Here is a 12,930-nt window from a genome sequence, read left to right on the forward strand (position 1 = left end):
GTTATACGAAGTAAAGCTAGCAGCCAACACCTTCAGTGTCCTATTTGGTATAACTCTACAGAATTCTGGCATAAGGACACGCAGCCGCCGCAGCGAGCGAAACCATCTTTGTGCGGTCTATCGCCTCAACGTGGGCTGAGGGGTGAGAACCTAGCCTGTACAAAGGTATGAGCCGTCTGCTGATACCTATAAAGAGAAGAAGCGCACCACTGCTTCCGGCCGTCTAAAGTACGCAGTTCATGGCGGAGCGACGTAGCTTCCCTCCGCCGCTGTGGCGGCCCTCATTGGCCTTTCGTTCGAATGAAGATGGCCAGCGCTTTTTCTCTCCGCTCGATAGTCGGCTGCCCTCTTACGTTTTCACTGGCGCATACAACATATGAGGCGCGGGGCAGTGTTATCGCACACGGAAATAATACAATGTAAAGGCGATGGCAACGGCACAATCGCACCTATAGTATCCATATTATCCCTACTGCAATAAATAGTTTTCTCTTTACACGGGCTCACTGCCTTTCGCTTTGTGAAGTTAACCTTACGTGCTAGCTCATCCTTATTCTTTTACAGCGGAAGCTATCACAAGATCACAACAGCTCATTTTGGCGCTCTAGTTGTCCGCCACCGCCGTCGCCGTCGTCGCTGGTCTCCGTTAAAACCACTACAGCGGGGGAAGCACTGCATTCCTTTTCTCTTTGCCGCCGCGCGCTCTCGGCGGCTTCACCTTATAAATGGTCCAGCTCGCTCGCCTCGCTAGTGTCTCCCGGCCGCTGACACACTGCGCTTCGGAGCGCGATTGTTTTTATAGCTTGAGAAAAGCGTGCAGGAACTTTGTGACAACCTGTATGGCTTTGACGCTTAATTGCAAGCCTGGCAAGGCATCGAAGAATGCCTGGGTGCTGTGCTTTTGGTTGCGGAAACCGTCGGAAATCAAGAAAAGCGCTTTTTGCTATTTTAAGCGGCATATAAATGCGAAGCATTTCTTAGCGAACTTCTGCGATATTAAACGTATCTATCTATCTATCTATCTATCTATCTATCTATCTATCTATCTATCTATCTATCTATCTATCTATCTATCTATCTATCTATCTATCTATCTATCTATCTATCTATCTATCTATCTATCTATCTATCTATCTATCTATCTATCTAGCCGCCTACGACTTTCTGCTCTCCTGGCTGTTTTGTTAACGGGATGTATGCCAAAATTGGTGTGACATAACATCACTGCATGTCGAGTATCACAGGCCATAGCATGAAAATCGTAACGTGCAAGAACCGAAATGATTTACCCTCCACTCTCTGGGTGCTCTTGCGGCCGGTTCGTTAATTTTATAGACACCACATTTTGTATAGCGCGACACGAGTTTATGATGACGTAAGTGACTGGTCCTAACGTGCAAATCATGACACGCATGTCATGTACAACATGACTTACATGACGTGGTCTCGGGGCGCTCGCGACCATTTCATTAAACAGATATATACCCAAATTGGTATGACGAGATATTTTTGAATGACGAACGTATTTGACAGGTGGTAGCATCAAAATTATCACTTGCATGTCATGTATGGCATGATTTACATGCCACGCTCACGGCCCGTTCACTAGCTTGATATATACCAAGATTCGAGGAGTCGTCCGACGTGCCTCTTCCCGCGACCAACGTCCAAGGTATAATTTTTCTTTGCTCAGCGTGTACATAAGCGAAAACGAATTCGCACAGTATTTCTAGCCTGAGATTTCATCGATTTATGCAAAAACAAAGCATGAATGGTGAAAAAATAAATTGATAATGAATTACAAAGTAATTGGGAGTTATTACTGTAACACACATAAATGAACCTATTATGACTTTAGTTTTGTTGCATTATGTCGATTGCCTGGAAATAACATTGTATCGACACATTTACTGACAGTTCTTCATAGGTGGCATCTTAAAGGGTTAACAGAACAACATGGTGCACTCTCGAAGGTTCCCAAACAGTGCGGCGTGGCCTGCGCCGAGGAATACTAACAGTTTTTGTGGATGAAACGCGATCACATCAAAATAAAGAAATAAGAGTGCGTGGCAAGACTGACTACTTATCACTTGCGTCGATATTGTCACGTGGTCGTGACGTCGACGAAGACAGCAGTCGGCGTTTGCAGAGGGGCGATCGGAGATCTGTTCGTTCTGCTTGTTCGTTCTCCTGGGAGAGAACAAGCGCGCTGATTGGCTGAAGCGGGAGATGCCACTCAAGGCCGGGGGGTGTTGCCAATTCTTTTTTTGTTTGAGGTTTTCTTTTTTGGTGACGTCATGCCGCGTCATAATGAAAATTTCGTCTGCTACAACGGCTTTTCACGGCGGCTTTTCACGGCGTAGATTGGATTGATACGGCGGCTTCGGCTGCCGCAACGGCGTAGTTTTCGAGAAAATGGCGCTCGCCGCGGGTGTTGTCGCAGCGTTGGCGATTCTCGACGAAGAGGAAGAGGTGTTGGAGGTGCGGAATGCTTTTGAAGAGTTGAGCGAGTGTGAATTCCGGCGTCGTTTTCGTTTCTCGAAACGAACGGTACGTTGGTTGTGCGGCGAACTGGACCCCATCATCGGGTGCCGACGAGCCAGTGGAATTTCAACGAAGCGGAAGGTGTTGTGTGCGCTGAGATTTTTCGCGACCGGCTGCTTCCAGCGAACTGTCGGCAGTGAGGAGTTCATCGGCCTGTCGCAGCCGTCCGTCAGCGACACGGTCCACGAGGTGGCACACGCCATCGCTGTCGTTGGCGGACAAAAACGGTGGGTGGCGTTTCCCGAAACATCACAAGCGAAGGAGCGAACAAAGGCGTCGTTCGCTCGGCTCGGGAGGATTCCCGGTGTGCTGGGGTGCGTCGACGGCACGCTCATCGCCATCCAGAAGCCCCACGGCCTGAGCCCCGGCGACACGGCGAATTACATGTCGCGGAAGGGCTTCTACGCCTTGAACACCATGATCGTGAGTATTCATGCATTGTAAGCGTAGCGAATCGTTTCATTTTTAGTTTTCCGCTTTACTGAGACTTGCGACAGTGTTCTGGGAGCGGGATTTTGAATCGACTATCCAGAACGGTAATGGATTCGTCTCGGGGCACCTCGCTTAGTATAAGCGATGAAATCTTGCGACGCGCTGTTCGCTGTGCTTCAGTGGCCTCGACAGTGCATAAAATTATCGCTGATCGATCGCCAAATGTACCCTGAACCATGATTCTCGATGTGTATTTCTTGAGAGTAGCGCTCCATGCATAATGTGTGTTCTCATTGTTGATTGTCGTGATGGGCGTTGCTTTAATTAACAACGTATTGTTTCATCACCCTTTTTCACTCGCGAGTCTTTTTATGCTCTAAGTAGTTTGTGATACAGTTGCTTAAACATACAGTGGTAATTTGGGGTAAAGCCTGCTGTGGCCAGAAGCTGGGTTGGTCCAAACAATAAGCATGCAGACTATATACCATTTCTCACTGTCTTGATCAAGCCAAGTGAATGTGTTAGCGCTTATGGTATAAGTCCTATCTTGTCGACGATGTGTCCATAGCTATGTTTGAATGGCAGGTAACAATGCAGGCATATGTAGTTATATTAACATAACAGCTTTTGCGAGGCCTTTTGTGACTACAATTTTGGCTCAATTAAATTCCGCAGACCTGTGATGCCGACCTCTGGATTCTGGATATCAATCCATGTTTCCCGGGGTCGTGCCATGACTCGTGGGTGTGGCGGAGGAGCTCTCTTCGGCGGCACGTGGGAGCTGAACTGCGGCTTGGCGAATGCTTGCTTGATAGGTGCTGGCAATCTTTGCCACAATCAAGACGATATTTCCACGTTCGTTTATTGCCTTATATTGATGTATTCATGTTTCAGCCACACCAATTGTTAATGCTTGGTGCAGAGTGCCTCAATGTCTGGAAAGCTTCTTCGTGATCTTTTTTTTTTTGATCAATCTGTTGTGATCACACGCAGAACGCAAACAGTCAAGTTTCGAGAGCTTATGCAAGCACCAGCGATAACGTTGGAAGGTTCTATAACTGCTTTATTAAAGACGCATTCTGCTGATGTTCAGATTACTTGACGGCTCACAGTTGCTCATGCTGCTTTCACATTGTATTTTCATTTTTGGGCACAAATTCATCCAAATAAAAAAAGTTTAGTCTTGAACACACTGACTGCTGCCTTCGTCAGTATCACTGCCAGGTGACACTATAACTACAGCTGTCATGCTGCCCTTGAGCAGGAGACTCCGGCTATCCTTTGGAACCGTGGCTCATGACGCCAGTGCTCGGACGTCCAGCTAGTGGCACCCCTGAGAGCGAGTACAACAAGGCCCACACCACCATGCGCAATGTTGTGGAGAGGTGCATCGGGGTCCTAAAGAGCAGGTTCCGCTGCTTGCAGCGTTACCGGACTCTGCTCTACAACCCCGACAAAGCAGCCACCATCATTGCTGCTTGCGCAGCTCTTCACAACATTGCAATGGCGGCACGTGAGCCTGCTCCTGAAGGGGACGATGACGACACAGACGACGATGACGACTCTGAGGTGCCACCAGCAGCTGATGAGCCATCGCCGCCACAAGAACAAGGTCCAGCACCACGGCTGTTGCATCTCAAGGGCCAGCAGCAGCGCAGCCGCGTGGTCAACCTGTTCCGTGGACCGCGGACCCCACATGCTGCGCACCTGCGTAGGGTACGCAGCAGCCTGCAACGACCTCGGCAGCGTTGCGTGGTGCGTGTTTCTCTTTGTTCCTTATGTTAGTCACTGGTATGTTGAAGGAAAGCTCGCTTTATTTTAATGCACTCTTTTAATGAAACAACATTGACAACTTGCTGCAACATTTTTAATGAAACAGGGTTGTCTTTACAATGAATGACCCCTTTGCCAAGCAATGCCATCTGAATGAAATACTTTGACCAGCTTGTCACAATATGGTGCTTCACAGTAAGCACAAGTGAGAGCTCAACTGTAAATGGCACATGATGACATTCACAGCCAAAGTGGTAACCTGAAAAGGCAGCCTCAACCAGCGCAGCAACAGGGGCTAATTTTACTGAAACAAGGATTGTGCTTTTACACATGAAGTAAACATTCACAAGACATATAACAAGTAATGCACATATAAGGCAAAATAAAGCTACTTTGCATCAACACGTGCACTTTGCAACACAAAAGTCATTGCAGTACATGAAAACAAAGTACAGTTGAACCCACATATATCGAATTGACTAAAAGACTATAACTGGTTCGATATATTGAGCTATTCGACACAAAACTGTTGGAGAATTTATTGCCTCCTAAGTGGTACGTTGGCTTCACGGAACTGCTTTGCAATAATATTAGAAAGACGCCGTCACGGCACTGCGTAGGGATCTTTTTTGTTTTGCATTTTGCATGGTTTAGAGTCAGCGATGCACTGTTATATGCAAGGGTGGGTTGTACACATGAGGACATGGTGTGGATGTAAATGACAGCTGTGTGTACTCGTCAGGCGCTGAAAGCATCTAGTCTGCCTTGGCCCTATTGTCAGTCTTGTTCCTAAGAATCATACAGTGCATGCTTCTTGGGATGTTGATCAGAGCGGAGACGTAACGCTTTTTCCCCATCTTCGGCAATATTAATATCACCAACTTTGCGGATATCAGCATCGCTTTTCCATTTTATGGCATGTATAAAGCTCGCAAAAAGGTGCAAAAAAATCGAGCTGCAATCCGGATGTATCAAACTGACTAGAAAACACTTACTGCAGACTGTAAATATAAAAATACACTACACTGTGAGCATATATTACAAAATTTCTTATTGCATTACATCGTATGTTGAGATTTAAAAAATCACATTGCAAAAACATGATTCTAAATGCAATCTCATTGCGCTATGCTCATTTACTACAAAACTGCTGAATGTATAACCTCACATGATGAGATTGAAGAGACAATGACGTGGCGTGACACGAGTCACCACTGCAACTGCACTGTGCTATGTACAATAAAACAGCACATCCGTGCTTCTCATATACAGGAAAAGAAAATTTACAGAGAACATTTGCAGGGTGCTTCAAAAAGAAACCAACATATCACAGCTTGTGGTATGAAATGAACAGAAATAATATATAAAATAAAAACACAGGGCACTGCAGTAACAATCCTACATACCACAGCTTGTGGTATGTAGGTTTGTTATGTAGGGAAAGAAAAAAAAGAATACGTAAGACAAAATATCACAGCTCGTGGTATGAAATGAACAGAAATACATAAAAAAAACACAGGGCACTGCAGTAACAAACCTACATATCACAGCTTGTGATATGCAGGGAAAGAAAAAGAATACATAGGATAAAAAAACCCCCCCGGCAAAAGACAAATTATGGCGCAGGTGGCTGCCGTTGGAGCGCTGCAGTGAGGGCCCGGACGAGGGCACCGATGCCCTGCAGCTCGCCCGCGACGTCATCAAGACTCCGAGCCTGACGTTCAGCGGCCGCTCGATGACGCCTGGCCTCGTCAGCGAGCTGCTGCAGTGCCTCGCCCTGCCGCCTGGTGTTCTCAGCGAGCTGCTCCAGCGCCGCGGCCTGCCGATCGCCAACATCGCGCAGCTGTGCCAGGAGCTGGAAACCAAGAAATGTGTTGCCATTATCATCCATGCATTTCTCACTATGGACTCTTCGCTGGAAGCTTCTGTTTGTGAAGAGTCTCAGTGTGCACAACAATTTCCTCTTTGTTGAAAATCCACTGGCCCAACGGCATCCATGAATGGTGCCGGTTCACCGCACAACCAATGCACTTCGTTTGGACAGACCGAAACGGTGCCGGAATTCATTTTTGCTCAACTCATCAAACGCATCTCGCACCTCCAACCACCTCTGCACGAGAAGAAACCAAACAGCCCTTTTCAGGGCTACACAACCGTTGCTCGGCCTTACGAGGTGACCGACATAATCACAACCTCCTTCCGAACCTCACTTGCTGCAGTATGCAAAACATGCAGCAAGCAGATGCGACACAGGTGCAAAATGTGCATTAGTGTATGATAAGTTACATAAGTTCGTTTTTTGTACAGAACCTGAGGCAATAGCACATTTTCATATATAATGCTTTAGAAGCATATGACACTACAGGGAACCATCTCGAGACGTTACACATTCTTCATGTAAATTTACTGTTTCACCTTAACTACAAAGCAGGATACCTGCTTGTTCAGTCTGACAGTAAACAATTAGCTTACCTTCAACCCTTCTGTAGTACTAACATACACCTGCACGCATGAGCATCACCTATGAGCCTGTAATATCATCTGCAGTTAATGAAGTTGGTATTCACGAACCGTGTTGGTCTGCTGCTGCTGCTCCATTAAACCCGGTAGCACGGCGCGGACGGCTGATGGCTGGCGCCTCCGCGGTTGGCGCTGGGGTACTGAAAACAAAAACATTACTTTACTTCACAGCAGACACCAATGGAACAAGTGTTTTAAAGCTCTGAAATGGATTATCTTATTAAACGACTTATACTGTTAATAGGAAAACATCAAACTTACACGCTGGGGCCGCATCCTCCTCGGCCACACCAGCGGCAGCCGGAGCAGAGCTCACGAAGGCCTGTTATAGTAAGAAGTTCCTTTAGTGACACATTGAGTGCAATAACAAACATAAAGTGCAAGGTGTGAAAGTTCACCTGCAAGCCGCTGGTTCCCGGCCTGTCCCCGACCGAGACCCTTGGCGGTGCAGGCAACGGCTGAGGGCGGCGGAAGTCCCCAGAGAGCGCACGAGCCTGCAGGCTCTGCTCTGGGGGAACCAACTGTAAGCATACATTAAACAAAGGCTACATTGCAATCTTGTCTCCAGTAACGCCAACAGTGCAGCAACCGAGAGGCACAAACATTCGTGAGTATTGTGCTAACATGTACTTATGCTGCAATTAGCATAACAATGATGCTTCTTTAACGGCTGTTTCAACAGTGCCATACTATGCCACTGAAACTTTGGGGAGAAGAGAAGGCAAACCCACTGGCCATGCCCCTCAGTCGACTGCAGGGTCTGAGAAATGATTTGGAACACGTACAGTCCTTTAATGAGCTTCAAAATACAGTTCGTGACTGTTCTTTCGTGATCACCGTGAATGTAACTGCCTCGCACACTGTTCTGGACGGCGCAACATGTTAGTATCTCAACCACAGCAGAGGCCGAATGATCCACTCGAAATTTTTTCAAAAAGTAAAAAACTGCGCGTAATTTCTAGAAGCTAATGAGCACACTAGTTCGCAGCAAAGAAGTAACAATGACATTCCAAAGCAGTGCTTATTACCGCTTCCGACCGCTCAAAGACGGGGCCCCTCGCACCGTCTATCCGTGAGGTCCCGGTCAGCTGGAGGATGCGACCACGGTAGCCCGTCACCTGGCCGCCTCCGGTGCCCCTGTAAAGCACAAACAGGAAGTGTAAAATGACCCACTGAGATATAACAGTGCTTGCACTCACCTCTGCTGTTCGCGCAGGCGGATGAGCTCTTGTTCCGCATTAAACTTCTCCTTACGCCAGAAGGCCTGCCACTGAGCGACAGACCTTACCGCCGGGCCGGCCTCGTTGAGCAGCGTTTTCAGCTGCTTCCAGAGGTCGTCCCGGACTTCGCGGGTGAAGGAGGAGTCCAAGGGGAACGAGGGCGTCGCGACCTGGGGGTGCTCTTCCATAAACGCCAGCAGGAGCTCGCGTTGGCGGTCGGACACCCGCGGACCGGACGGACCACACACGTTTCGCCTGCGCGACGACATTTTGAAAACTGCGCTACCCGCTAGTTTTCTCTTTGTTTTTTGGTTCGCGACACCACCTAGCGACAGCATCCGGAAAACTAACATTAATAAATGTCAGTACTCAAATTTATTGCAATTTCAGAGAGTGTTTGAGCTTGAGAAGGAAAAACAATACCTTTTAGTATAACAATCGCATTTATTAGAAGACGAGAAACACTTCGTTTTCAAGTATACGGTCCCCCAAACGATGCGCGTCTACTTCCGGAAAGCTCGCCGCTTGACGATTGGCTGTCCTCTTTCTCTCGGTGGTTTTCGGCGAGAGAGAGCTGACCCCGCCCGCTCCTGTGACGTCAGCTACCCGGAGAACGAACGCAGAACGAACAGATCTCCGATCGCCTCCCAGGATGAAACTGTTTATTTGGCCGAACTTGTGGCCAGAAAATCAGAACTAGAACTACAGCAATACACGCTGTACAATGATAGCGGCGAACAGGGCGTCGTCCATCGATCAACTGACAAGCGGTCAAGCGCGTCGGCTTTTATACAGGTGCTATGGAACTTTCCAGCAATATCGCTGGTGGCGGCGTTATCTCTCGACAACGCTGGAACATTCGCGTGCGGCGCGCAATCTTAACAAAACGATCTACCAGAATCGTGAAGCTTCTCGAACACTGCTTCGGGGCCAGCGTCGAGCGTTGATAACCGTCCTTGCTGGTCAAACTCGAACACATCAAAATAAAAGCAGAAGCGTGCGTGGCATTGCCCCCCTCTGAAAAAGCATCGTCCCGATGCTTGCAACAGAACATGGAAAGGAAAAAACAAGTACATACACAAATAAATTACAATAACAAAGGAAAAAGTAGAGTCTCCAGGGGTGCTATCGCGGAACGATTCTATTTTTTATTACAATGCTTTTCGTGCTTTTCGCGCTTGGACATCGGTAAGAACGACGGTCCGTCCGCGTTATCAACGCGATCAGCCAGCCGCGAGTGGTGGATGATAAGAATAGCATAGAATATGGCATTGGAATTGGGAATAGCATCGTTCCGCGATTGCACCCCAGGGTCGCTAACGCGCAAAAAACGGCTTAAGGCGCACGACATGGACGACTTCAGGTCGTGCGCGGCGTCGCTGGGAGTTCGTAATGCCGTCCGGGACGACCTCGTAGTCAAGAGCGCCGTGACGTCGAAGCACCTTGTATGGCGCGAAGTATCGCCGAAGAAGTTTTTCACTGAGCCCACGTCGGCGTATCGGCGTCCAGACCCACACACGGTCACCGGGTTGGTACTCCATGTGGCGTCGTCGAAGATTATAGTGACTGCTGTCGACCCTCTGCTGGTTCTTGATGCGCAGGCGGGCGAGCTGTCGAGCTTCTTCGGCGCGTTGCAAATAGGCGGCTACGTCGAGGTCGTCTTCGTCGGTGGCGGTTGGTAGCATTGCGTCGAGCGTCGTTGCCGGGCTCCTTCCGTAGACCAGCTTGTACGGCGTCATTTGCGTCGTTTCTTGCATGGCCGTGTTGTATGCGATGGTCACATACGGAAGGATGGCATCCCACGTCTTGTGTTCGACGTCGACATACATGGCCAGCATGTCGGCGATGGTCTTGTTTAGCCGCTCGGTGAGGCCATTGGTCTGTGGGTGGTACGCTGTGGTCCGGCGGTGGCTTGTTTGGCTGTACCTCAGTATTGCCTGAGTTAGGTCAGCAGTAAACGCCGTACCTCTGTCGGTGATGAGGACCTCTGGGGCGCCATGACGCAGGAGGATGTTCTCAACGAAGAACTTCGCTACCTCGGCGGCACTGCCTCTAGGTAGGGCCCCTGTCTCGGCGTAGCGGGTGAGGTAGTCGGTAGCTACGACGATCCATTTGTTTCCGGTATTGGACGTCGGGAACGGCCCCAGTAAGTCCATCCCAATTTGCTGGAACGGCCGTCGAGGTGGCTCGATAGGCTGCAGAAGTCCGGCTGGCCTAGTCGGCGGTGTCTTGCGTCGCTGACAGTCCCGGCAGGTCTTGACGTAGCGAGTTACGTCGGCGACAAGGCGCGGCCAGTAGTACTTTTACTGTATTCTTGCGAGCGTGCGAGAAACACCCAGGTGTCCAGACGTCGGGTCGTCATGCAGAGCCTGGAGGACCTCTGATCGCAATGTCGAGGGCACTACGAGAAGGGAATCGGCTCGAAGCGGCGAGAAGTTCTTGTTAAGGAGAACACCGTCGCGCAAGAAAAACGACGTCAGTCCTCGCGTGAATACCTTGGGAACAACGGTGGTCCTGCCCTCGAGGTATTCCACAAGGCCCCTGAGTTCTGGGTCCGCTCGCTGTCGTTCGGTGAAGTCTTCGGCACTTATGGTTCCCAAGATGCAGTCATTCTCCGTGTCGTCCTGCGGCGGTGGGTCGACGGGGGCGCGGGACAGGCAGTCAGCGTCGGAGTGTTTTCTTCCGGACTTGTAAACGACGGTTATGTCAAATTCTTGAAGTCGTAGGCTCCACCGTGCGAGGCGACCTGAAGGGTCCTTCAAGTTAGCTAGCCAACACAAGGCGTGGTGGTCGCTCACAACTTTGAAGGGCCGGCCGTAGAGGTAGGGGCGAAACTTCGATGTAGCCCAGACGATGGCCAGGCACTCCTTTTCTGTTGTGGAGTAGTTGATTTCTGCCTTTGATAGCGACCGGCTAGCATAACTGATGACCCTTTCGAATCCGTCGGTCTTTTGCACAAGGACGGCGCCGAGTCCTACGCTGCTTGCGTCGGTGTGGATTTCCGTATCGGCGTATTCGTCGAAATGCGCAAGTATGGGAGGCGTCTGCAGGCGTCGTTTCAGTTCTTGAAATGCTTGAACTTGCGACGGTTCCCACCTGAATTCGACGTCGGCCTTTGTGAGTTGCATCAGTGGCTCGGCGATCCGTGAAAATTCCTTGACGAAACGTCTGTAATAGGCGCACAAGCCGAGAAAACGGCGTACGGCCTTCTTGTCGGTGGGCGTCGGGAAGTCAGCGATGGCAGCTGTTTTCCGCGGGTCCGGGCGAACACCATCCTTACTGATTGCGTGACCCAAGAACAAGAGCTCCTCGTACGCGAAGCGGAACTTTTCAGGCTTCAAGGTGAGTCCGGAGGTCTTGATTGCTTGAAGTACAACTTCAAGGCGCCGAAGGTGTTCGTCGAAGTTTGAGGAAAACACAACGACGTCGTCCAAGTACACGAGACACGTCTGCCACTTCAAGCCGGCCAGTACTGTATCCATAACCCGTTGAAAAGTCGCAGGTGCCGAGCAAAGACCAAAGGGCATGACCTTGAACTCGAACAGGCCGTCTGGTGTTATAAAAGCAGTCTTTTCTCGGTCTCTCTCGTCGACTTCTATTTGCCAGTAACCGGTCTTGAGGTCCATCGACGAAAAGTACTTTGCGTTGTGTAATCGATCCAGGGTGTCGTCTATCCGGGGATGGGGATACACGTCCTTCTTCGTGACTGTTCAGGCGACGATAATCGACGCAAAAACGTAGAGTCCCATCCTTCTTCTTCACTAGCACCACCGGGGATGCCCACGGACTCTTCGACGGCTGGATGATGTCGTCGCGTAGCATTTCGTCGACCTGTTTCTTCACGGCCTCGCGTTCTCGCGTCGAAACTGTACGGGCTCTGACGGAGTGGTCTGGCGCTTTCCTCTGTTATGATGCGATGTTTTGCCACGGGAGTCTGCCGAATTCTTGACGACGACGAAAAGCAGTCCTTGTATTGCAAGAGCAGGCTTTTGAGCTGTTCTTGTTTGTGCTTATGAAGGCTGGGATTGATGTCGAAAGCTGGTTGCGGTGCTTTATTCGTCGGAGTAGGCTCGGGAGAATCGGTGAGGCCGAAAGCATTGCTGCCTTCTACGATTTCTTCGATGTAGGCGACCGTCGTGCCTTTGCTCACGTGCTTGTACTCGTTGCTGAAATTCGTGAGCATAACTGTTGCTTTCCCTGCCCGCAGCTCTGCTACTCCTCTTGCGACGCAAATCTTGCGGTTAATCAAGTGGTGCTGGTCGCCTTCAACAACGCCTTCCAGGTCTGCTGATTTCTGAGTGCCGACGGAAATGATGACGCTGGAGCGAGGGGGAATGGTGACCTGGTCTTCCAGCACATTCAAGGCGTGCTTTCTTGGCGGAGTGTGCGGCGGCAGTGCCTTTTCCGTGGACAGTGTTATTGACTTAGACCTCAGGTCGAT

At 49.7% G+C, this 12,930-nt stretch overlaps 1 protein-coding gene across 1 annotated transcript; it reads left to right on the forward strand.

The window, feature by feature from the left end:
• The first annotated feature begins 2,372 nt into the window (after nucleotides 1-2,372).
• Nucleotides 2,373-6,721, forward strand: LOC119403511 (putative nuclease HARBI1). The gene is made up of 5 exons (XM_049418353.1): nucleotides 2,373-2,967; nucleotides 3,652-3,791; nucleotides 3,970-4,025; nucleotides 4,241-4,718; nucleotides 6,376-6,721. The coding sequence occupies exons 1-5, from the start codon at nucleotides 2,416-2,418 to the stop codon at nucleotides 6,719-6,721; spliced, it is 1,572 nt and encodes a 523-aa protein (XP_049274310.1). The 5' UTR covers nucleotides 2,373-2,415.
• Nucleotides 6,722-12,930: the final 6,209 nt, after the last annotated feature.

Source organism: Rhipicephalus sanguineus, chromosome 8 (assembly GCF_013339695.2).
Source record: "Rhipicephalus sanguineus isolate Rsan-2018 chromosome 8, BIME_Rsan_1.4, whole genome shotgun sequence".
Classification (NCBI taxonomy): Eukaryota; Metazoa; Arthropoda; class Arachnida; order Ixodida; family Ixodidae; genus Rhipicephalus; species Rhipicephalus sanguineus.